The sequence below is a fragment of the Monodon monoceros genome, unplaced genomic scaffold, assembly GCF_005190385.1.
Source record: "Monodon monoceros isolate NGI ecotype Baffin Bay Population unplaced genomic scaffold, NGI_Narwhal_1 Super_Scaffold_20, whole genome shotgun sequence".
In the NCBI taxonomy this organism is placed as follows: domain Eukaryota; kingdom Metazoa; phylum Chordata; class Mammalia; order Artiodactyla; family Monodontidae; genus Monodon; species Monodon monoceros.
The window spans coordinates 110,634,068-110,658,983 of record NW_021703777.1 but is presented as its reverse complement, the minus strand read 5'-3'; the positions used below and the strand labels follow the sequence as shown (position 1 = coordinate 110,658,983).

General features: G+C 35.9%; 1 protein-coding gene across 6 annotated transcripts in view; it reads left to right on the top strand.

Moving 5' to 3' along the window:
- CAMK2D (calcium/calmodulin dependent protein kinase II delta) overlaps positions 1–24,916 on the top strand; it is a 280,888-nt gene that overhangs the window by 120,424 nt on the left and 135,548 nt on the right. For all 6 annotated transcript variants that reach the window (XM_029235093.1, XM_029235096.1, XM_029235094.1 and 3 more), the window contains exon 4: positions 7,065–7,119. In XM_029235093.1, the coding sequence (XP_029090926.1) occupies positions 7,065–7,119 (55 nt within the window). The remainder of the gene's footprint in view (positions 1–7,064; positions 7,120–24,916) is intronic.

Sequence of the window (24,916 nt, the reverse complement as noted above, 5' to 3'; positions counted from 1 at the left end):
TGTTCCATTGAGGGCTTAACCAAAATCATATTACCAGGTACCTGGTGCTTACTGGCACTGACTAGTATACCAGTGCCTGTAGCTATATATATTAATATCCTTTATTATTCCAGTGATATCCAGCTCATGAATAAGTTCATAAATAACTTCCATGTTTTTCCTTGATTTTGAGCTTAAGATTAGAGTATGTTCTTTTTCATGTGCTTCATGTTTGTGTATATTATCCAGAGGAAATAGAGTTATATCTTTAAGTACTTTCAGTATAAAAATAGTTATTGAAAAATATTGAGAAAACATAATACGAATACAGTTTTACATTGCATTTTTAAAACATTTTAGTAGAATTTTAAACTCACCTATTTCCTGCTTATGGAGTGAATCAAGTTTGGAAAAATACTTTATGCAAGAAATGAATTTTCAGAAAGGGGTTTGAAAGATGAGAGCATTTGGGCTGGTGTATCTCTAGGGAATATGCAGTTGCAAGTGTTAAGATAATATGGTAGTAAGTTGCAAAGAGAGGATGATCTAATAAGTTTTCTATTTATTCTGTTCTCCAGGGCTGTTGTCAGAAAAGCAACACATCTGCCCAGTACATTTTTGAAAAGGACTTATTTTTAATTTGTCAAGATAAACATTTTAAGTTTTCTCTCTAGTTGTTTGTTAAAAACAGATCCAAAATAAAATGAAGTATGTTTTAAATTTAAATGTGTTGGAATGTTGAAGAAGGAAAAGTCTTAAATGTAGGGGATTATATTCAACCTTGTATTGGTAATGAATGTATTGTTTATTTCCCATACTTTTTATTAGCTATAATCATCCAGAAATAGAGAAATGTAGAAACTTAGAGTTGGAAAGGATCTTATAGGATCCTCTTATAGAATCATGGGACCTAGTGCTTATCAAGCATTTTTCTGTGATCTGTAGTTTTTTTTTTTAAAGTGTGCTATATATATGTATAAAACTCAAATAAAAGTTTCCCAAAGCTTTAGTGGTTACCTGAAATGTGAAATGCACTTCAGTATATTTTATTCTTATTTTAAATACCGCCTTGATCTGCACTTAAAAAAAAAGATCGTTATCTGGTCCATTCTTTGGCATGATACAGACTCCTTCTGTGTGATAGTCCTAGTTTATCATAAATAACATAACTTTTGATTAATCTTAAAATATAGTTAAATACTGTACTACTTTAATCATTTAATGTGTTGGTTTCTTGCTGGTTAAATATGGAGCCACCGGAGCAGCCTGGTGGGCAATTAGCAGCAATAGGGCTTTTCTTTTTGACCCAGATTATAGGAGGCAGAGTGGTAAAATGGTACTGGATTTGACAGTGGGTATTATAGTGGTGCTATTCAGGTAAGAGCAGAGGAATTACAAATGGCCATTTTTTGTCTACTTCACCAGACACTCTTACACATTTAATACATAGTATATAGGTGTGTGCATTTTGTATAAACTCAACAGAAGGACGGTATTAGCTCAAAGCTCTGTTAGGTCCTTATAATTAAAGTACAGTGTGAAAGTGCACCATCTAGAGATTTCTTTAATATGCAAGTCATCTGATGACAATTGCTTCTCTTCCTTTCTTGATATTCCTATTGTTTAAGGATATCCATGAGTAATCTCTGATTAGCTTTATATAAGTAATAGAAGATGGAATAGCAGAAAGGTATGGCAAGAAGAGAGAAAAATGAAGAAAGTTGGAATCACTTATTCAAATATATAAAATAAATGATATTGATGCAGAATTGAAAGAGGAAAACTTTTTTAAATAAAGGAAACTTGAAATGATTACTAACTTTTCCAAGAAGTGAAAATGTGCAAAAAGGTAATCTCAAGTGATTTTTCAAAGAAAACAAAGACTATTTCTAGATATTACTTGGTTTAGTAATAAGTCTGTCATTTCCTGTCACATATATAATTTTATTAAAAATGAGCAGGAAAGGCTATTAAAAGAACTATCCATTTACTTGTCTATTACATTAAACATCTCTGAAATTCTATATTTAGTCATTTATGACTTTCATGCAAAAGAATTGATTGTTCTCTCATGTTCTTTTGGTGTCATGTGATCAGTGTCAAACTATATGGTGGCCATATAGTTTGCAGTTATTAGTCATTTCTCCTCACTTTTACCATCTTCCCAGATTGTAATTCTCCCAAGTAATAGATATTTTGACCAGCCAGAAGCTCCTTTGAATAATATGAGCTTGTAAATAGATCTGGACTGTTAGAAGACATTGTGATTTCTTCTAGTCAGCCCTGTTACTAACCTGATACTGTAGATATTGAAGCTAATCTAAACTGGATTTAGGATTAGCGTCAGGAAATGAGGTGATAATTTGAGAATAAGGATGGAGATCATGGTCAACGGAGTTGATATGCTTTGACTTTCATGATTGATCTTGTGTTCCAGTGGCTTTTTTTGTGTATTTTTAAAATAGTTTTAAAATGGGTGGCATTCCCCACTGAATTTTCATGTAATAATTATGTTTGCTTTTCTCAGGAAATTCTTAACTTTAATAACTTTTTCATATTAGCTATGAATTGCTTTTAAATATAATTTAATGTTAATATTAAGTTTACAAAGATTTTCTTGTCACTTCAGAAAAAATATTTGAAATTTTATTGAAACAATTTTTTGATTTCTGGTACTAAAGTTATTTTCATTTTTGAGTAGTGGATAGTGGCTTATTTGGTATTTATTAATGGGTCATATCGCTCAGTATATTGTCAAAATATGTATCTCTTATGCAGCTTTAGAAATTTATGTGTTCAAATATCTAAAATTAGAACAAACTGTAGTTTCTGTGTCTGATCAGTTTGCCTTAGACAGCTAAGTCAAATTTCCAAACTTTTTATGCCCAAATTTTAAAAGTTTCTTGTTAAGACAAGTTAAGAAAATCAAAATATAAATGCTATAATACTACCGACTTTGACAATAACAAAAGAAATATCTATATATCTTTATCTGCTTATCCTTCTACTTAATTTAAAATAAAATAAACTATATATGCATGGCTTCATATTTCAAAGAAATAGAGTGCATATATTTTTCAAATACACACAACCTAAATTAGTTTTTTTTTTTTTTTTTGCGGTACGCGGGCCTCTCACTGTTGTGGCCTCTCCTGCTGTGGAGCACAGGCTCCGGACGCGCAGGCTCAGCGGCCATGGCTCACGGGCCCAGCCGCTCCGCAGCATGTGTGATCCCTCCCGGACCGGGGGCACGAACCTGTGTCCCCTGCATCGGCAGGTGGACTCCCAACCACTGCGCCACCAGGGAAGCCCCTAAATTAGTATTTTTATACTGGGGAGATTTTTAAAATGGTGTTGCTTTATTAAATGTATTACTCATGTTATAAGAAATAGAGGTTAAGGAAAACAGAGCATCTATACAGGTTTATCTTCAGTTTTCTAGAAATGTTAGTTTTATTTTGAGTTTGGTTTTCAGTGCTACTTTGTTTTCTATCTGAAAAGTTTTCTCTCCAGAAATGACCAGGTTTGTCACAAAAGAGCCAGGAGTAATGGTTGAGGTGAAATTTCTCTCTAGAGTATTGCCATTTGATTCTTATAATGTCTGAAACTAGTAAATATATATATATATATATTTTAAGTTAACAAATGAACTCAACTTTGGCATCCCTCTTTTGCGAAGGCTTGACACATTGCGTGGCCTGACTTGGCTAATGCTTGCTCTAGCTGTGAAATATAATTAACTGCTGATGAGAATATAAAAAGTATCTGACTTAAAAGCTGCCATATTCGCATCCCAGTATGTGAATCAAACCCAACTACCTCAATCCTTGCAACATAGCCAACTAAAAATGCAAAATCTACCTCATTTCTAACCAGGAGTATTGCTTAGAGCTGAGAACCAGTGATTAGAGGATGCAGTACAATCTGTTCTGTATGAATTACTCTGTTAGTATTATGATAACACTGGCAGCATTGCCCTACTATGTTTAGTTTTAGGGATTTATACTAACTCTGTCATTCAAGAGAGAGAGGAAAAGGATTAGGCCTTGGGTCAGCTAAACTTTGGAAATATTTTAGCCTCAGAAGCACCTTTTTCCCCATTATAAATCTCATACTTAATGTCTTAGAATTTAAATGTTTATCCTAGATAACTGTTACACTGTTTAGGTTTATGAAAATGTGTACGTATTTATCCCAAGTAAAGATGATGCTAGTTTTTTTCCACTGTATCATAACAAAATTTATTCAGAATTAATCTTACCTGGTCAAATGGCTGGTTAGAAATAGTGGAGATTATTTTAGAATGGTGTGATGCAAAAGGATTGAACTTCGTCAGGCGGTTTTTATCTTTAACCATTATCATGTACTTGCTGACAAAATGCTGTTGTGAAACTGGTTTTGACCCCAAACAATGTATGTGTTTGATTATCAGGCTTGAGCAACTCTTGACTTGTTCAAAAAATAACTTACTTTCAAATGATGATTAATTCCAAGTATTAATAAGGTAGTGGTAGTCAGACTAAGAAAACTTTATTCCAGATATAACCAGAAATTAGTACTGCTTCTCCACTTGTACCTGAAATAGCCACCTCTGTTTAGCTCTATAACTCTGATCTGAAAACCTGAGATCTCATCTCCAATTGAAGATTTTACCTTGAGACAATGTGAGAAAAAAGTGGTCACTTCCTCCAGCTCACGTTGTGATTTTTGCTTTTCATTTTAACTTTGATAGCATGGAAATCCACCTTATTTTCACAGAGTAACTGTCTGAGTTCTTCAAGTAGCCATACCATTATCTGAACTCATTTAAACACAGGTTGTGTTACAGCTGCTCAATGAGATATTTGTGAGTCTGTGTCATATAAGAAAGCCAGTGAGTTATCACCCATGATCTGGCTTTCCTTACTGTGCTGAATGACTGAGCAGAAGACTCATCATTGAGCGAAACTTTTGATTTTCTTTGGTGGCATAAGTTTAAGCAAAGGTAGCAGGCAAGTTAAACACATGGCTGCAGTGTAAGCACACCGCAGTCTCCCTCTCATCTTTAGTGTCACTCTGAATTTATGGATGAAGCATGTGATCTCTGATACTGGCAAATTGAAGAATACCCTTCACACAATTAAAGTTACAGGAGAATTGTTTGCATACCAATCATTTTGTTTCAGACATATATAAGTATACTGAGCTTTGATGAAAATGTTTGTCTAAAAAGTGAGAAGAATGCCTAGCACCTGGTATAGTAAATGCTCAAAACCAATTTTATGAAAGACTGTCTACTATTTGCCAAGTCTCTATGAGGGATGCAAAGACTTAGGAAATATGGTTCCTGTTTGATAGTGTTGATGAGAAAGAAACTCTGTGTCCTGAAGAAAGGACAGGTATTAGAGTTTGTTAATAAGAGTAAAATAGGCTGCATCCATAATTCAAAGGTGACACTATGAGAAACAAATAAGATAAGGAAAGGGATGCTGCAGCGTTTACATTCCGCGTGCTCTAGAGACAAATAGAGGAGCTCAGACTGAGCTGCAGTGGCCACACTCCCAGATGCCTGCATTATGGGCCCCCTTCTCATGTTCATGGTAACAGAAAACTTACATTTTACAAATGATAATCCATAATTATAGGTGAAGAAAAAGCCTCTCTTTCTCTACTTAGGAGAAATTTCTGGAGAGGAATTCAGAAAAGATTTTAATAGTGAGCCAAGGATGACACCTGAAGGGGATGGAATTGGATTGTAAAGAATGGACATTCTATTATGTCTGTGACCTTGGGAATGTCATGGGTACTACAAACTCCCTTTGTGGATTATAGTAGCTTGTGTGACCATCTAAGTGTTCTTTTGAATCCACATTTTCCATATTGATGGTCATCACTGCGTGGGGAAAGTACTAAGGACTGGTCATAGTAGAAATCATGATCCTTTTTTGGTGACTTTTCAAAAGCATTTGTGTCCTATGAGTTTGTTGCTTTTTTTGGCCTCCGTTGTTCCCAGTGAAGGCCAAGGCCTCGTAAGTGATTGGATACTTAGGAAGTTTACCATCTAAGGGAGTCAGGGGGCTTAGGCAAAAATAAATAGCAGGAAAAAAAAGTGAGTTTTACGTGTGTGGTTATTTTGCAGTAAACAGTGAGTACTTTAAATTCAGAAGAGAGAAACTTTGGTTTTGGCTAGTTATCACTGAACGCTTAGCTCACTGGAAAATCTAGAGTAGTGTTAATATGCTTAATACTAAATCTATTAAAGTAGATTATTTTATTAAAAGTTCTAGCTGTGGGCTTCCCAGGTGGCGCAGTGGTTGAGAGTCCGCCTGCCGATGCAGGGGACGCGGGTTCGTGCCCAGGTCCGGGAAGATCCCACATGCCGCAGAGCGGCTGGGCCCGTGAGCCATGGCCGCTGAGCCTGTGCGTCCGGAGCCTGTGCTCCGCAACAGGAGAGGCCATAGCAGTGAGGGGCCCGCATACTGCAAAAAAAAAAAAATTCTAGCTGTACATTTTTGGCTGATGATTTGGTAAATAGATTTTGGTGACTTTCTCTTAGAGATAGCATAATAAAGACTGTTTTGGCTGGCTGGAGAGTGCTATATAGAAGTTTCCCAGATAAAAGGGAGAGGAAGAGGCATGGAGTCCATTTACTAGACTCTTAAGACCTGGACTAGGATATTAGCAAAGGGAATGACAAGGAAGAGACTCTCAGTGGAAGAATTGCTGGAGCCTGGTAACTTTGGACATATGGAGATAAAGCAATTATTGACTTTTATTTAGTTTTCACGTGGCAATACACGAATTATTTTACTTGTATTGTTTTATTTAATATTCTCAACCGTTTTATAAGATATAAGAACTGTTATCATTACAAGTTAATTAATTTGCTTAAGATCACACAGTTAATAATTATCAGAACCAGAACTTAAACCTTGGGTCTGTCTGAACCGAAGCCTTGCTATAAAGGATGCTGACTCATCAGAAACTAAAATAGTGTTGCTAACATTTTAATTTAGGAGACAGATGCCTATTAAAAGTCTTGGGTCAGTGTTGATTCTTGGCATACATATAACACAGACTTTCTTCTCTTTTTCCTTTTGTTTTAGTGCGACTTCACGACAGCATATCGGAAGAGGGCTTCCATTACTTGGTGTTTGATTTGTAAGTACAACATACTTTGTGTTTGTTTATTTTTGCTGTCTATTTGAAGATCTTGAATTAAGGATGATTTTTCTCCAAGTTACAGTCCAAATGAATGACCCTATAATATTTTTAAATGTTCTTCAAATTACATTCAACTCTAATTCTTTCGAAATGAGGTGAATGCTCAGCATTGTTTATTTAAAATTTAAGTTAATCTTCATAAGGGAAACAGTTAATGAGTCTGTTTCCTTTGGGATTGTGATATCATAAGTAGTTCTCAGTTTTACCTTGGGGTACAAAGATGGCTGATTATACATAAGCATAATTTTCCATTGAAGTTTTTTGAAGTGTTTGTAACTTATTATCTTATATAAAAAGAAGGCTCAAGGACCCTTGAGGTTGGTTAATTCAGGGGTTCAACAACATCACCAAACTCCCATCTTTTACCCCAGCTCACTGGCTTTGTTCTCAGACTGGCATGGTTCAAATTATTACATGGAGACATGGTAATTTATAGTGGAAGACATTGTCTCTCTCTCTTTTTTTTTAAGAGTGAAAAATTCACCTAGTAAGCCTCCCATTTTTCATCTCATTGGCCAGGGCTAAGTCACATGCCTACCCCTCGCCAATCACTGGCAGGGAGAATGGAGTCATCAAGATTGACTTAGACTAATCAGGATTTATAAACCAAGCTTCTATCAATAAGAATGAAGGGCAACCAGTGCTCTTGGGGAGCAGTCCACAGCATCCCCTCTGGCTGGATGGGGTATAGTGAGACAGGCCATACACATTGCTGCTAGGGGTTAAATAAGAATACACTTTCTGAAAATCAAATTGATACTCCATATCAAAAATGTCCATTTCATTTAACTTAGTAATTTTCCTTCTCAGAACAAAGTACAGAGAAAGTATTACCCTAAATTCAGTTAAAGTTTATACTGAAAGCTGTTTATTGCATTGTCCTTTATAGTGGGAAAAAAAAGAAAACTAACTTATAAATCCAATAATGGAATCAGTTGCATAATTACAGTACATTCATATGATGGACTTCTCTGTAGTATTTAATGTGATATTTGGGGAATAAATAAGAAAAAAATTATTATTTCATGTAAAATGTGTCTAATGACAGGTTAGTACTAAGTTTGGTTAATTCAGTCCTCCAATGATGTCATTAAGAAACCAAGTTCATTCCATCTTTCTCTGTGTTCTTTGTAGTATGTGGGTTTGTCCTCACCCTCAGGTTCCCCTTAATGTTCTCAAGTTTGCTGCCTCATTTTCAGGTATCACAGTGACTTCCAAAGGCAGAAGAAAAGGAAAGATTAATCCCATTGCATATATTTTTATTTATAGGGAAAACCTTTCCCAGCAGTCCCTCAGAAGATAGCTGATAATGAATTATTGTTTAGAATTGCTTCTCATGCACATGTCTGAACCAAGTAGTAGTAAAGGGGATAGAATTACAGCAGTTGGCTTTGACCAATCATATATTCAATCTGTAGCAGGAAGGGAAGTCTTGCCTGTTGGATAGGCAACCAAACATGTCTGCCATATTGGTGTTCCACATACTTGCTAGAGAATAGACACTAAATCTCTGGATACGCACAGTCCTGCTGCACAAGGTTCTTTCCACAGTCACATTCCATTCATGGCTTGTTCATGTGGCTGTAGGTTGGCAACACTCCAAGTTGCACTAGTTCTTCTTTTCAAGTCTTCCTCAAAGCTCATGTTTTCACTTTTACCGTTGTTCTTTCTTGATGTTCCAGCATTCCTTCTTTTATTATTTCCTTTCTTTAAGAATTTCCTGTAGCCATTCGTTTAGAGTATAGATGTGCTAGCAACAGATTCTGTTTTCCTTTTCTGAGACTGTCTTAATTCCTCTTCATTTGAGAAGGATATTTTTGCTAGATATAAAACTCTAGGTTAACGGTAATTTTCTTTCAATGTTGGGCCAATTCCTTCTGGATTCTTTTGTTTTTCATAAGAAATCTTCTATCATTCTAGTTGCTTATCCCCTAAAGATAAGGTATTATTTCTCTCTGGCTGCTTTAAAAAATGTACCTTTGTCTATAGTTTTTAGAAGTTTGACTATGGTGTGTCTTGCCTTGAATTTCTTAGAGTTTATCTTGTTTGATATTCACTTAATCTCTTGAGTATATAGATTTATGCCAAACTTAGGAGATTTTTAGACGTTGTTTCTTTGATTGCTTTTTCAGCCTCACTTTCTCTTCTTCTGGAACCCTGATGACATGAATGCTAGATCTTTTGTTATAGTCGCATAAGTCCCTGAGACTCTGTTCAATTTTTTTTTTTTTTCCCCCAGTACGCGGGCCTCTCACTGTTGTGGCCTCTCCCGTTGTGGAGCACAGGCTCCAGATGCGCAGGCCCAGCGGCCATGGCTCATGGGCCCAGCCGCTCCGCGGCATGTGGGATCTTCCCGGACCGGGGCACGAACCCATGTCCCCTGCATCGGCAGGTGGACTCTCAACCACTGTGCCACCAGGGAAGCCCCTCTGTTCAATTTTTAAAAAATTTATTTTATTTCTTTTGTTCAGATTGGGTAATTTATATTCTCTTTTCAAGGTCACTTATCCTTTCCTCAGTTGTTTTCCATTCTGCTGTTGAGCTCATCAATTGAGTTTTTAAAATTTTATTAGCTACTGTGTTTTTATCAGTTCTACCATTGACTTTTGGTTGTTTGGTGTATCCTCTATTCCTTTGTTGAGACTTCCTACTTTTTTTTCATTTAAGTGTGTTCATAATTGTTCACTGAAGCATTTTCATTATGGCTGATTAAAAAACCTGTCAGGTAATTCCAACAGCACTGTCATCTTGGTATTGGTATCTGTTCATTGTTTTTTCTCATTCATATTGAGATTATCCTGATTCTTGGTATGGTGAGTGATTTTGTATTATATCCTGGACATTTTGGGTATTATGAGACTCTGAATTTAATTTAAATCACCTTTTTAACAGTCCTCCTCTGATACCACAATGACAGAGGTGAGGAGGTACCATCTTATTACTGACAGGTGGAGGTAGAAGCCCAGGTTTCCTACTCAACCCCAATTGACACCCCTGGGAAGTACCTCTTTACTGCTGTGCAGGGCTGAGAGCACAGGGTTTTGGTTTTTTGTGTTTTTTTTCTTTATTTAGTGAGAGAAATGCCTCCATCCCATTTTTTAAGACATGTTGTGATTTCTTGATAGGTCTAATTTGTCAGATCTCCTTTACAGTATAATCAAGGGTATGGCATTATACATTGGGATATGTCCTTCATGCTGTGATGAGTACTAGAATTAAAAAAAACACTTTTGCTAATGCTCATTACCTAAACCACCATTCAGAACTGGGTTTATTTTTTAATTTAATTTATTTATTTTTAAAATGTATTCATTTTATTTATTTTTATTGAAGCATAGTTGATTTGCAATATTATATTAGTTTTAGGTATACAGATTGTGATTCAGTACTTTTATAGATTATACTCCATTAAAAGTTATTACAAGATAATGGCTGTAATTCCCTGTGCTATACAATATATCCTGTTGCTTATCTATTTTACACGTAGTAGTTTGTATCTCTTAATTCCAAACCCCTAATTTGCCCCTCCCCCTTCCCTCTCCACTTTGACTAATTGGGTTTAATCACAGCTCAGTCAGAGAGAAAAAATTTTTCTCCACCTTCTTATGTTCAATGCATGAAGGCATGTGAGTTAAACTAAGAAAAGATAGTGATTAACAGGAGAAAAGGCACAACATTTTTATTAATATTTATGTGCACATGAGCTCACAGCAAAGAAGTGAAATTTGAAAGAAGCAATTAGACTCAGGGTGTCAACTCCTTGTCTTAGATGGTAAGAATTGCTTAGATGGAAGCAGACACCTTCCTCAAAGGGAAATTTATGTCCTGCTTTTAGGCAGATTAAGGGCATGGAGTGGAGAATTCTTCCTGTATTTGCTGATTCTCACTTGCCTTTAGCTCAATATAATCCTTATGCCAAAGTGGCATATTTTGGCAGGGCATATCCTGATCCCCTTCAGCTCCAAAAAGCAATTCAGTGTTAGGCCAAATATGAAAGAAAGAGGCATCCTTCTTCCCATGCCATGCCGCTTTTCCACAGTCATCAAGTTATTTATATCCATGTTTTAAATATTATAGATTTTTAAAGGTAAGATTTCCTTACTAAATGCAGGGAATGATAAGAATCACATTGTTTATAATAAAGTTTATTTTTAAAGTGCACCATTTTTTTAAAAATTCAGCACTTAGTAATTGGTGCAGAACATATAAAGAAAGCATTTCATTTGAAAACAAAATAAGATTTTTAATTACAGTGGATCATATCTGAAGCAATGATATTTGTTTGTGCTATTAATGTCTCTGAAACCAAAATGTAGAGTTTACGTTTGAACCATAGTAACATGAGAAATCTGCTGTTATTTTGAAATCTGTTGCAATTATTCTTCAATGTTTAAAGTTTAAGAGGAGAGTTATCAGTAATTCTCATCAAAATGCTTTTCCAGTAAATTAGATTAATAAACTAGTTAAACACAATCCAGTAAAGCACCCAGCTTTAGACACCGTTGGAAACAATGGCTAAAAGTGTAGGTTTTCAGTGACTAAAAAGAGATTATAACAAATATAAATAAATAATTCCTCTAAATTATTTAATTGTGGTGGTGGTTTTCTAGGAAGAAGAAAAGTAAGTAGCTTTAGAAAAATGCACATTTTAAACATAGTTAATTTAAGAAAAGTATGATCTTAAAGATATCAATGAAATACTCATGGAAAAATTGGAAGTCACTTTGCCAATCAGTTCCAAGATAAAATAACTACTTGAATTCCTGAAGAAGGAATGTTCTCTGTGTTTGTCCTTTTGATGCTGGTTTTGGCAATGTGGTACTTGTGCATACTTCCTGTGGAATGTGAGCTATTCAGAATCTAATGGGAAGTTCTATTTTTATAGGTGTGTTGAGTCTTCTTCTAATGGAATTCTTTCCTTTTCTAAAAAGCAAAACAGAAGGGGCCATGAGTTCTATGAAAAAAAAAAAAGGTTTCCTTTTGTTACTTTTAATTTATATTTTTTTATTCAGGTATCTATCCACTGTTTCCAACTACAAAGCGTTAATAGTCAGTTTTGCAAATAGACTCAGGAATCAGTGGGAAAGGCCTGCATGAAAGCAAAGATATCTTCACAGCAAATATTGAACTGCCTGATTTTTTAGAATCATTTTTGTCAAGGTCTGTGCCTAGAAGGGTTTTTAAACACATCTCAGCAACTCCGAGAGGCAAGAGATGTGGATTTATCTGAAATCTAACAGAAGATAAGACAGTGAAGTAATGGAGCTAGAATTACAGTCCTCAAGGGAGAAGCCTAAAGGCAGAGCCATTGGCCTTAGGAAATAAAGCAGATCCAGTCCATTTCTAGGACTGATGGGAAAAAAGACCTTGACAAGGGCAGTCACTTGAATATGGCATGTATATTTCAGGATCTATATGTCAGAGAAGATCTGTATTATGTGCTTGTTGGGTGAATGTACACAATGACGTATAGATATATCACACTTTAAGTAAATGTGTAAGAGAATAACACTTGGGTTGAACTTTGGTAATCTCAATAGGGAACTAAAATAGACTAGATTAAGGCTCAATGGAAAGCATGCTGACCCAGAATGAAAAGATTTAAGTTTCAATCTCAAAGCTACCCAGGGCTAAACATTTAACAATATCTTTTCTCTAAGCCTTATTTTTCTCAAAGAGAATGAGGCCATGGGTCCAGATGAGAAATTTGTTAGACATCTCTCAAGTTCTTTTCTATTCTATGAAGCCAGGATGTTATTCACATCAATTTGAGATTTCTGATAGAATTAACGGGACTCCTGGTACCATTTTTAAATACTAGAAAATTTCTCACGACTCTAAAGTATTGGAGAAAATGCTATCATTACGTCTTTAAAAAGAACATATTTTTTTCTCTAGCAAAGTCATACCTTGGTATGTGAAGTATTTCTTTTTTTCTTCTGTTTTAAAGTGTTTGTGTTTTTGTCTCCAAATAAATTCCATTCATCAAATATGTGATAGGCGCCTACTAAAAGCAAGACACTTTGCCTAATGTTTTAAGGGGGAAAAAAAGCGATGTTTCTGAGCATTTTAAAATAAATGTCTCATTTGGGTAAATTCAGAAAGCAGTACTCTGAGAGAATCTGCTGTGCTTCCTCCTTCTGCCCCATTTTATTATATTTCTACCAGCCAGAAGGCCTGGTCAAGTTGCATGTTTTGTGGTTATTGTTAGGAAAACATGTTTAGTTTTCGTTTATACAAATTTGAAATTATAATACTAAAAATACTTTTTCAAAATGCAGTCCTTGGACTGGGGAGCTGATAGTTTTATTGGTAATATTAGGGCTAAAGGATAAGTCAGACACCATCCTTTTTCAAAGATTTTGTAGTTTAGATAGGGGCTTAGATGCCTTCAAAATATCTGTGGTGTAGACCTAGTGTGGTAAAAGCTGTAAGAGTTACTCAGGGGATTGGGAAAGTGAGACAACCTTCATTCAGTCAGGGATATCAGGAAACAGTGGGAAGAACTGAAGCTGAGGCGGGCATAATTATGTCCTTGGGGATGTTTCTTCGTTCAGCGAATAAACACTTGGTATGTACTCACTCTGTACCAGGCGCTGCAGATAAGCAGATTGAAGGGAACGTGAATGACCATTTTTTTCCCTTCAAAAAAACATAATGAAATGTTATGTTATGGCATTTTTCCACCTACTAGAATATTTGGTTATATAACCAACAGGTCAGCAGCATTTACATAACACAAATATAACAAGTTTCACAGTGTCTGTGGAAACATCTGATATGTGCGCCTAGTAACTAGGTCATCTTTATGGTAATTTAGTAAAATTCTTCTATTATGCTGATGATACTCTCCTGTATTTCACAAGGTATGTATATTCCAGTGATGATTAATTCTTTTGGGAGGTGGAGGCCTAGTATGATTTTTTTCTGAATACCTTTTGCTTATTATTTACAGCAAATTTTATCTGTCTTAAAACCTACCAAGTGTAATATTTCCTTTAATTTATATCACCAAACATTGTAGTTAACAAACAGTAGTAGCAAAAATAATTTTACACTCAGATCAGAATGTGAAAGCAACAGTATTGAAGACTATTTACTGTTGCAAAATAGTACTTGAGCAAAGTCTCTAGGTTACACTCCTGTCAAGAGAAAGAAAAATAAATCAAGTGCTGTGATATTTTGCTATGTACACGGATTGGAGCAAAGAGAGATTTGATTGGAGGTGGTGAACCCAGTTAGAAGGTGGCTGCACTAACATCCAGGTAGATGATAGTCCCTGAAGTACATAAGGTGTTGGTAGGAATAAAGTAAAAAGGTACAGTCGGCCCTCCATATCCTCAGGTTCCACACCCACAAATTCAACCAACCATAGATCAAAAATATTTGAGAAAAGAAAAATTCCAAAGTTCCAAAAAGCAAAACTTGAATTTACTGAAGCTGGCAACTGTTGACCTAGCATTTGCATTGTATTGGGTGTTACAGGTAATCAAGAGATGGTTTAAAGTATAAGGGAGGATATGCGTATAGTATAAGATCATACTGTACCATTTTATATAAGGAACTTGAGCATCCTTGGATTTTAATAGCTGCTGGGGATCCCCACAGATGCTGAGGGATAACTGTATAATCTGTCTGAAAATAATTTTTAGAACAAAGTTGTCTGCGGAATTTTGCTGTTAGTTGGCAATTAACATGCAAGAAACAGTTAATCTATTTAAAATGGAGGATATTTAAATAACAAAGAAACCCTGGATGCTGTAAAGATACTGCATTTCTTATTTGTTTTTAAAATCAATTGCGTTTGAATCAAAACATCTTGGCTGTTGTTAAAATGAAATTTAATGTCCATTACAGTGGGAAGCTATAAATCTAGAACTGTAGAAGTTCACAGTTGGGAAAATACAGGTTTCACAAGGTTATACTAAATAATTTCAGTGTTCTGTTAGAGAATTAATAAAAAAATGGTAATGAATCTGTTACAAGCATATACTGCTTTATTGAATTTTGCTTTATTGTGTTTCACAGAGAGTGCATTTTTTACAAATTGAAGGTTTATGGTAACCCTCCATCCAGCAAGTTTATCAGTCCCATTTTTTCCTAACAACATTTGCTCACTCTATATGTCTGTGTCACATTTTGGTGATTCTCAAAATATTTCAAAACCCTCGACCAGCAAAAAAGATTATGTCTTGCTGAAAGCTCAGTTGATGGTTAGCATTTTTTTAGCAATGAAGTATTTTTTTAATTAAGGTATGTACTTTTTTTTTAAGACATAATGCTATTGGACACTTAATAGACTACAGGATAGTGTAAACATAACTTCTACATGCACTGGGAAACAAAAAATTCATGTGACTTACTTTGTTGTGATATTCATTTTATATTGGTGGTCTGGAACCGAGCCTGCTGTATCTTGGAGGTATGCCTGTGTATTTTTTAAGGAAAAGCATTTTAAATGACTATGACATCCTGTACTTTTAATAGAAAGGGATAGAGATACTCATATCCTTTTGATTCTTTTCTGAGTAGAAGGCAAAATTAACATTCAACTTTTCTCATGTATTACGGTGCTGCTCCAAGGTGGTAAAGTCAACCCTTTCACCCACACATTATAGTTCTTTTTTTTTTTTTTTTTTTGCGGTATGCGGGCCTCTCACTGTTGTGACCTCTCCCGTTGCGGAGCACAGGCTCCGGACGCACAGGCTCAGCGGCCATGGCTCACGGGCCCAGCTGCTCTGCAGCATGTAGGATCTTCCCAGACCGGGGCACGAACCCATGTCCCCTGCATTGGCAGGTGGACTCTCAACCACTGCACCACCAGGGAAGCCCCATCATAGGTCTTTTATGTTAACAAACACTTTCAGTTTGTGTGGGATAAGATATAACCTCATCTCCTGAGTAGTCTTTAGCTGACAACCTACAGGAGGAAGGAGGCTCTTCAAGATGAATACCATCTGATGGCTTCTTTAGAATTATTGTCAGGTATAATTGTCTTAAATTCCAGAGGCCCAATTTCTGTTTAATTTGTTCACTTTAGTAATTTTCATTCTTTAATATAAATCTGGATTTCTTGATATTATATCAATTCCCATATTTGTCTTTATGAAGTAAGGAGAAAATGTTATGTAATTTAGGACTTTGGAAACTTTTAAACAATTTTTTTAAACTTTTACACTTCTAATAAACTTTATTTTTTTAAAGCAGTTTTGGGTTCAAAGCAAAATTGAGCAGAAATTTCTGAGAATTCCCAAATACCCCCATCCCCACACATGCACAGCCTCAGCGCTGTTGACTTCCTACACCACAGTGATCTATTTGTTTCAGTTGATGAATCTACATTGACCCATCATTGTTACCCGAAGTCCATAGTTTACATTAGGGTTTACTCTTGGTATTGTACATTGACTGGGTTTTTACAAATGTATAATGACATGTATCCACCATTGTAGTTTAATACAGAATAATTTCATTGTTTTAAAAGTCCTCTGTGCTCCAATTATTTATCTCACCCTTCTCTAACTAGAAACAACTAATCGTTTCACTGTCTCCATACTTTTGCCTTTTCCAGAATGTCAAAGTTGGAATCATACAGTATGTAACCTTTTCAGATTGGCTTCTTCCACTTAGCTGTATATGTTTATGTTTCCTCCATGTTTTTCACGGCTTGATAGTTCATATCTTTTTAGCGCTGACTAATAGTCCATTCCCTGGATGAGCCACGGTTTGTTTATGCACTCACCTACTGAAGGATATCTTGGTTTCTTCTGAGTTTTGGCTATGAATAAAGTTGCTATAAACATCTATGTGCAGGCTTTTGTGTGGACTTAAGTTTTCAACTCCTTTGGGTAAATACCAAGGAGCACAATTGCTGGATTATATGGTAAGAGTATATTTAGTTTTAGAAGAAACTACCAAACTGTCTTTTAAAGTGGCTCTATCATTTTGCATTCCCATCAGCAATGAATGAGAGTTTCTGTTGCTCCACATCCTACCAGTATTTAGTGCTGTCAGTGTTTTGGACTTTGGCCACACTAATAGATTTATAGCAGTTATCTCATTTTATTTTCTTTTTATACAGCAGGTTCTTATTATCTATTTTATACATATTAGTGTATATATGTCAATCCCAATCTCCCAATTCATACCACCATCACCACCACCACCACCCCCTGCTTTCCCCCCTTGGTGTTCATAAGTTTGTTCTCTACATCTGTGTCTCTATTTCTGCCTTGCAGACTGGTTCATCTGTACCATTTTTCTAGATTCCACATATATGTGTTAATATATGATATGTATTTTTCTCTTTCGGACTTACTTTACTCTGTATGACAGTCTCTAGGTCCATCCACATCTCTACAAATGACCCAGTTTTGTTCCTTTTTATGGCTGAGTGATATTCCATTGTGTATATGTACCACATCTTCTTTATCCATTCGTCTGTCGATGGGCATTTAGGTTGCTTCCATGACCTGGCTCTTGTAAATAGTGCTGCAGTGAACGCTGGGGTGCATGTGTCTTTTTGAATTATGGTTTTCTCTGGGTATATGCCCAGTAGTGGGATTGCTGGGTCATATGGTAATTCTATTTTTAGCTTTTTAAGGAACCTCCATACTGCTCTCCATAGTGGCTGTATCAATTTACATTCCCATGGTTTTCTCATTTTAATTCACAATTGCCTAGTGACATATGGTGTGGAGCATCTTTTCATATACTTATGTGCTATCTGCATATCTTCTTTGGTGAGGTATCCTTCAGATCTTTTGCCTATTTTTGAATCAGATTGTTCATTTTCTTATTGTTCAGTTTTAAGAATTCTTTGTGTAGTTTGGATAACAGTTCTTTATCAGATGTCTTTGTAAATATTTTTTCCCAGTCTATAACCTGTCTTCTCATTTCTTGACAGTGACTTGCAGAGCATAATTTTAAAATTTTAATCAAGTTCACATTATCAATTCTTTCTTTTATAGATTGTGCCTTTGATGTTGTATTTAAAAGTCATCCCCATGTCCAAGGTCATCTAGATATTCTCCTATGTTATCATCCAGGATTTTTATTGTTTTAATTATATAGTTATAGTTTTACATTTAGGTCTGTGGTTCACTTTGAGTTAGTTTTTGTGAAGGGTGTAATGTCTGGATTTAGGGGGGTTTTTTGTTTTGTTTTTAATATGTACCTGTTCCAGCATCATTTATTGAAGAGTCTATCTTTTCTCCATTGTATTTCCATTGCTCCTTTGTCAAAGATGAGAGACTATATTTGTATATTTATGTGGGTTCATTTCTGGGCTTTCTATTCCATACAATTAATCAGTTTGTTTATTCTTTCATTAATGCCACACTTTTTTGATTACTGTAGCTTTATAGTAAGTCTTGAAGTCAGATGGTATCAGTCCTTCATCTTTGTTCTTCTCTTTAAATATTGTGTTGGTATTCTTGGTCTTTTGGCTCTCCACATAAACTTTAGAATCAGGTTGTTGATATCCACAAAAAGACTTGCTAAGATTTTGATTGGGATTATGCTGATCAAGTTGATAAGAACTGTCATCTTGACCTCCTACTCATTGACAAGGAATATCTCTCCATTTATTTAGTTATTTTTTGGAAATATTTCTTCAGCGTTTTGTAGTTTTCCTCATATAGATCTTTTACATATTTTGTTAGACTTACACCTAAGTATTTCATTTTTAGGGAGGGTAATGTAAATGGTAATGTGTTTTTAATATAAATTTCACTTGGTCATTTCTGGCACATAGGAAACCTATAGACTTTTGTATATTAACCTTGTATCCTGCAGTTTGTGATAACTGCTTATTTCCAGGAGTTTTGTTGTCAATTCTTTAGGATTTTTATGCATAGACAATCATGTCATCTGTGAATAATGACCATTTTATTTCTTCCTTCTCAATTTGTATACCTTTTGTTTCCTTTTTTAAATCCGACTGCATTAACCAGGACTTCCAGTATGATGTTGGAAATGCGTGATGAAAGGGGACATCTTTGTCTTGTTCCTGATCTTAGTAGGAACGCTTCATGTTTCTCACTATTAAATATGATGTTAGCTTGTGGTATTTTGTAGATGTTCTTTATGAAGTTGGGGAACTGTTCCTAGTTTACTGAGAGTTATTCTCATGAATGGATGTTGAATTTTGTCAAATGATTTTTCTACATCAACTGATATGATCATGTGATTTTTCTATTTTTGCCTATTTTGATATTACTGATAGATAACATTGATTTTCAAAGGTTAAACCAGGCTTGCACACCTGAAATAAAATTCTTTTGCTCATGGTGAATAATTCTTTTTATACATTGTCATATTCATTTCGCTAATATTTTGTTGAGGATTTTTGTATCTATGTTCGTGAGGGATATTGGTGTATAATTTTTCCTTCTTGTAGTGCCTTTATCTGGTTTTGGTTTTAGAGTAATGGTGGCCTTATGGAATGTGTTGCAGTGTGTTCCCTCTGCTTCTGTTTTCTGCTTCATATTGTGAAGAATTGGTATCGTTTATTCCTTAAGTGTTTGGTATAATTTACCAGGTAATCCATTTGGGCCTGGTGCTTTCTGTTTTGGAAGGTTATTAATTATTGATTCAATTTCTTTAATAGATAGGGCTGTTCAGGTTGTCTGTTTCTTCTTGTGCAGTTTTGGCAGATTGTGTCTTTCAAGGAATTAGTCCATTTCATCTGGGTTATCAAATATGTGGGCATAGAGTTATTCATAATAATCCTTTATTATCCTTTTAATGTCCATGGTATCTACAGTAATGTCTCCTCCTTCATTTCTAATATTAATAATTTATGTCTTCTCTCTTTTTTTCTTAATTAGTCTGGCTAGAGACTTATCCATTTCATTGATCTTTTCAAAGAGCTAGCTTTATTTTGCTATTGTTGATTTCCTCTATTGATTTCCTGTTTTCATTTTTATTGATTTCTGCTCTAATTTTTATTATTTCTTTTGTTCTGCTTACTTTGGATTTAATTTGCTCTTTTTTCTTTTTACTAGTGGAAGCTTAGCATATTAATTTGATATCTTCCTTTCTAATATGTGCATTCAGTGCTATAAATTTCCCTATATGTAGCTCATCCCACAAATTTTGATGTTATTTTTTCAGTTAATTCAAAATATTTTTAAATTTCTCTTGCGATTTCTTCATTGACTTATGTGTTGTTTAATCTCCTAGTATTTTGGATCCTTCAGTTTTCTTTCTGTCGTTGATTTCTTGTTTAATTCCATGTGCTCTGAGAGTAGACCTTGTTTGATTTCTAATCTTCTAAACTTGTTAAGGTGTGTTTTATGACCCAGAATGTCATCTATCTTGGTGAATGTTCTATATGAGCTGGAGAAGAATGTGTATTCTGCTGTTGTTTATACAGAAGTATAAGTATAGAAGTCGTCTATAGATCTCAATTATAGATCTATAGATCTAATCTATAGATCTCAATTATATCCAGTTGATTTATGGTGCTCTTGAGTTCAACTATGTTCTTAGTGATTTTCTGCCTGCTGGATCAGTCCTTTTCTGATAGACAGGTGCTAAAGTCTCCAGCTACAGTAGTAGATTCACCTATTTTTTCTTACAGTTCTACCAGTGTTTGCCTTATGTATTTTGATGTTGTATTGTTAGGCACATGCACATTAAGAATTGTTACATATTCTTGGAGTATTGACCCCTTTGTCATTAAGTGATGCCCCTCTTTTTCTCTGATAATTTTCCTTGCCCTGAAGTCTGCTCTATTATTAATATAGCTACTCTCACTTTCTTGGCGTTTTTTTGTTGTTGTGTTTTTTGTTTTTTTTTTTTTTTTTTGCTGTACGCGGGCCTCTCACTGTGTGGCCTCTCCCGTTGTGGAGCACAGGCTCTGGACGCGCAGGCTCAGCGGCCATGGCTCACAGGCCCAGCCGCTCTGCGGCATGTGGAGTCTTCCCGGACCGGGGCACGAACCCGTGACCCCTGCATTGGCAGGCGGACTCTCAACCACTGCGCCACCAGGGAAGCCCCCTCACTTTCTTTTTAGTAGTGTTAGCATGACATATAATTCTCCATTCTTTTAGTCTTAATCTATGTATGTCTTTATAATCACAATGAATTTCTTTCTGACAGCATATAGTTGGGTCTTGTTTTTTGATCCACTCTGACAATCTCTTTTCATGTATTTAGTTCATTGATGTTTAAAGTGATTATTGATATAGTTGGATTAATATCTACCATATTTGTTACTGTTTTCTATTTGCTTCTCTTGTTCTTTGTTATTGTTGTTATCATCCACCTTTTTTTTTTTTTTTTTTTGAAGTTTCTATTGGCATTTCCTTAAGCTCAGAGATTCTTTCCTCAGCTGGGTCCAGTGTACTACGGAGCTCATCAGTGGCATTCTTCATTACTGTTACAGTGTTTTCTTTTTTTATCCTGGCATTTCTTTTTGATTCTTTCTCAGAATTTTCATCTTTCTGCTTACATGACCCATCTGTTCTTGCATGTTGTCTACTTTTTCCATTAATCTCCTTAACATATTAATCATAGTTTTTAAAATTCCTGGTCTAATAATTCTGACATTCCTGTCATATCCGATTCTGGCTCTGATGCATGTTAAGTTTCTTCAAAGTGTGCTTTTTGCCTTTTGGTATGTCTTGTGATTTTTTGTTGAAAGATGGACATGATGTACTGGGTAAAAGGAACCATGGTTAGTAGGCCTTTAGTAATGTGTTGGTAAGGTGTTGGGGGAGGGGAAGCGTTCTGCAGTCCTATGATTAGGTTTCAGTCTTTTGGTGAGTCTCATCCCTTGGACTGCCAACTTCACCAGTGCTTCTCAGTTTTGCTTTGTCCCCCCCACCCCACCCCCGCCCCTTAGGTGGGACAGGATAGCTAGAGAAAGCTGGAATTGGGTGTTTCCCTTCTTCCACTTACATTCCCCCCTGAGTTATGTAGGCTCTGTTAATACCTCAGTAGTTTAGGCTCTGGTAAGATGATCTCATTAAGGTGGCCCTTGTTAAAAAGAACAGAATGCTCTGCCCTATTTCAAAAGGGTTCCTTTTCCCCTCTCACTGCTGGAAGCACAAGATTTTCCTCTGATATTCACTGTGAGGACCTGATAGAACTCTTAGAGGTAAAACTTTCAATCGTCTGGGCCCTCACATGACTGAGTACCCCTGGAGCTTTATCTTCTAAGCTTGTCCACACTGAGCCTTCAGCAGTTTGTCAATTATAGGTCAGATTTTCCTACCATGACATTGGTTCCTGCAGAGGTTTCTGTTTCAGTAAGTTGTGATTTTCTGTATCTGCCTGTCAGTCTCTTCAGTTTCAGGGGCAGCAGTCTGCCTTGTGACCTTATTTGACAGATCTATGGAAAATTGTTAATTTTTTAGTTTGTTTAGCTTTTTATTTGTTTTTAGGACAGAGTGACAACTTCTGAGATCCTTACCTGCCAGACCAGAAACGAGAAGATCATACAATGTTGTTTTTTTTTTAATCTTGAATATTATAAAATTAATTTAAAACTCTTAAATTGGAATTGAAAAGACAAGCAAGGCATAGTCATTTACAGCTGGAGGTCAGAAATCAAGGCTAGAAATTAAAGTTTTTAAGACATGTTTTAAGATAATTAGAAGTCTGAGCTCTGTGTTTCTCATATACTATAGACCACCAAGACTGATAGAATAAACAACTGAAAACTATTCCTTAATCATACTTCATTGGAAATTGTTGTCCATAATCATTAAAGAGATTTACTCTTTTGTTCAACCAGATTTTGAAAGCACAGTTTTCTCAAAAAGTTAATTAAGTATAAAATCTTGGACGCTGATTAAAGTGCTGCCTTCTTAAGTAAATGTCTTTCAGCTCCTGGGTCAGATGCTTCTCCCTGGACAAAGCTGGAATTGCTATCTTGGGTATTAATTGTCATTTTAGAGACAGTTAGTGTCTGTGGACTGTCAGTGACATTCTGCTATGTAAGAGAATCTGGAAAAGTTACAATTTGAAAGATGTTGGACTAAGTTTAGCAGTCAGCTTCTTCAGGATGTGATGATATTTTCTGCTGTGTTCTCATCCATTCCATCTCCAAGCCTGGACTTTGTAGGCAGGAAGCCCAAGTCCTACTTGATCCCTGCTTACTTTTCACTTCTACTTGAGACACCCAAACATGGCAGGTGCTGCTGTTGGCTTGCTGTTAGTTTTCTCCCAAGTTTTGGTACTTTAGACATTCTCTGTAAATAGATTTGCTATTATCATACATTCGTCCAATGACTAGAATACCGATTGGGTGGTAATTATATGGCAGGCACTTTGCTAAATACTAGAGATAGGGCTTCCCTGGTGGCACAGTGGTTAAGAATCCGCCTGCCAATTCAGGGGACATGGGTTCGAGCCCTGGTCCGGAAAGATCCCACATGCCACAGAGCAACTGAGCCCATGTGCCACAGCTATTGAGCCTGCACTCTAGAGCCCGTGAGCCACAACTACTGAAGCCCATGCACTTAGAGCCCATGCTCTGCAACAAGAGGAGCCACCACAATGAGAAGCCCGTGCACCACAAACTAGAGAAAGCCCACGTGCGGTAACGAAGACCCAACGCAGCCAAAAATAAATAAATAAATAAATAAAATTAAAAAAAATACTAGAGATAAAGCCATGAATAAGACATAGTCCCTGCCCTCTAGGAGCTTAGAGCCTAATCAGGAAGAGAGACAGTAAACTGTGGAGAGCCCTGAGATGGAGTAAGCTCACGGAAAGGAGTGGCACCTAATGACCGCCAGGGTGCGAGCATGGAGGAAGAGACTCTATGCTGAGATGTGCAGGATAAAGAGAATTTAGTCAGTCACAGATTCTGTCTTCTTCCTGCAATGCCAAGAGGAACAGCAAGTGCAATGGCCCAGAGGAGAGAGACTGTAGACAATTCTAGACGTTTGTACCTCAGCCTGGATGAGCCACTGAGTTTGAGGGGAGAAAGGGAGCACCATGAAGCTGTGAGACTGAAGAAGCAGGCAGGGGCCAGTTCTCAAAGCCCATTCCCTAGTTTTCATTCCTTGAACTAAAACCTGATTTTTTAAAAGGGGGAATTAAGGGGAATGATGTAATGAGATATTTTAGAAAAGTCATTCCAGCTACAAGTCGGGAAACATATTGGCATCCTAGCATGAGATACAGGTTTCTGGATCTAAGCAGTGCAGTGGGAATGCAGGAAGTGGAAAGCTTTGAGAGTAATTTAAGAGGTAGAAGTAATAGATATGGTGATTAATTGGACCTGAAACTTTTTTGTTGAAACCTACTGTTGGTTTGGAACATTCCATTTCTAAAATAACTACAATAATCTGATTAGAGAAAAGAATATTTTATCTTGTTAATGTGTTGACTAGCTAATTGATAGCCGTGTAATTGAGAACAGTTAAAACAATGACATTTTGTTAAAAGACACTTATCAGACTCAGAAATAGTTACCAGTTCAGTGTTTTGGAATTTTGAATATGTGAATAAAATAAGTAAAACATCTAAAAGTATGTGACTTTTGACAAACAAGCAGATTTTGGAAAAAAAAAAAAGAACTTCTTTTTACCAGCTAAAGTAAGGATATAAACAGCACTAAAACATAGTAGGCGCTCAGTAAACATTTATTGGATAAATGTCTTGAATTATTTGACATTTTAAATAGGTCAAAGAAAGTAGAAGCAATTATTGAGGTTACCTCAGTTTCAATTGCATGTGTTCATTCTTGGGGTATACATGTTATACATACTATGCA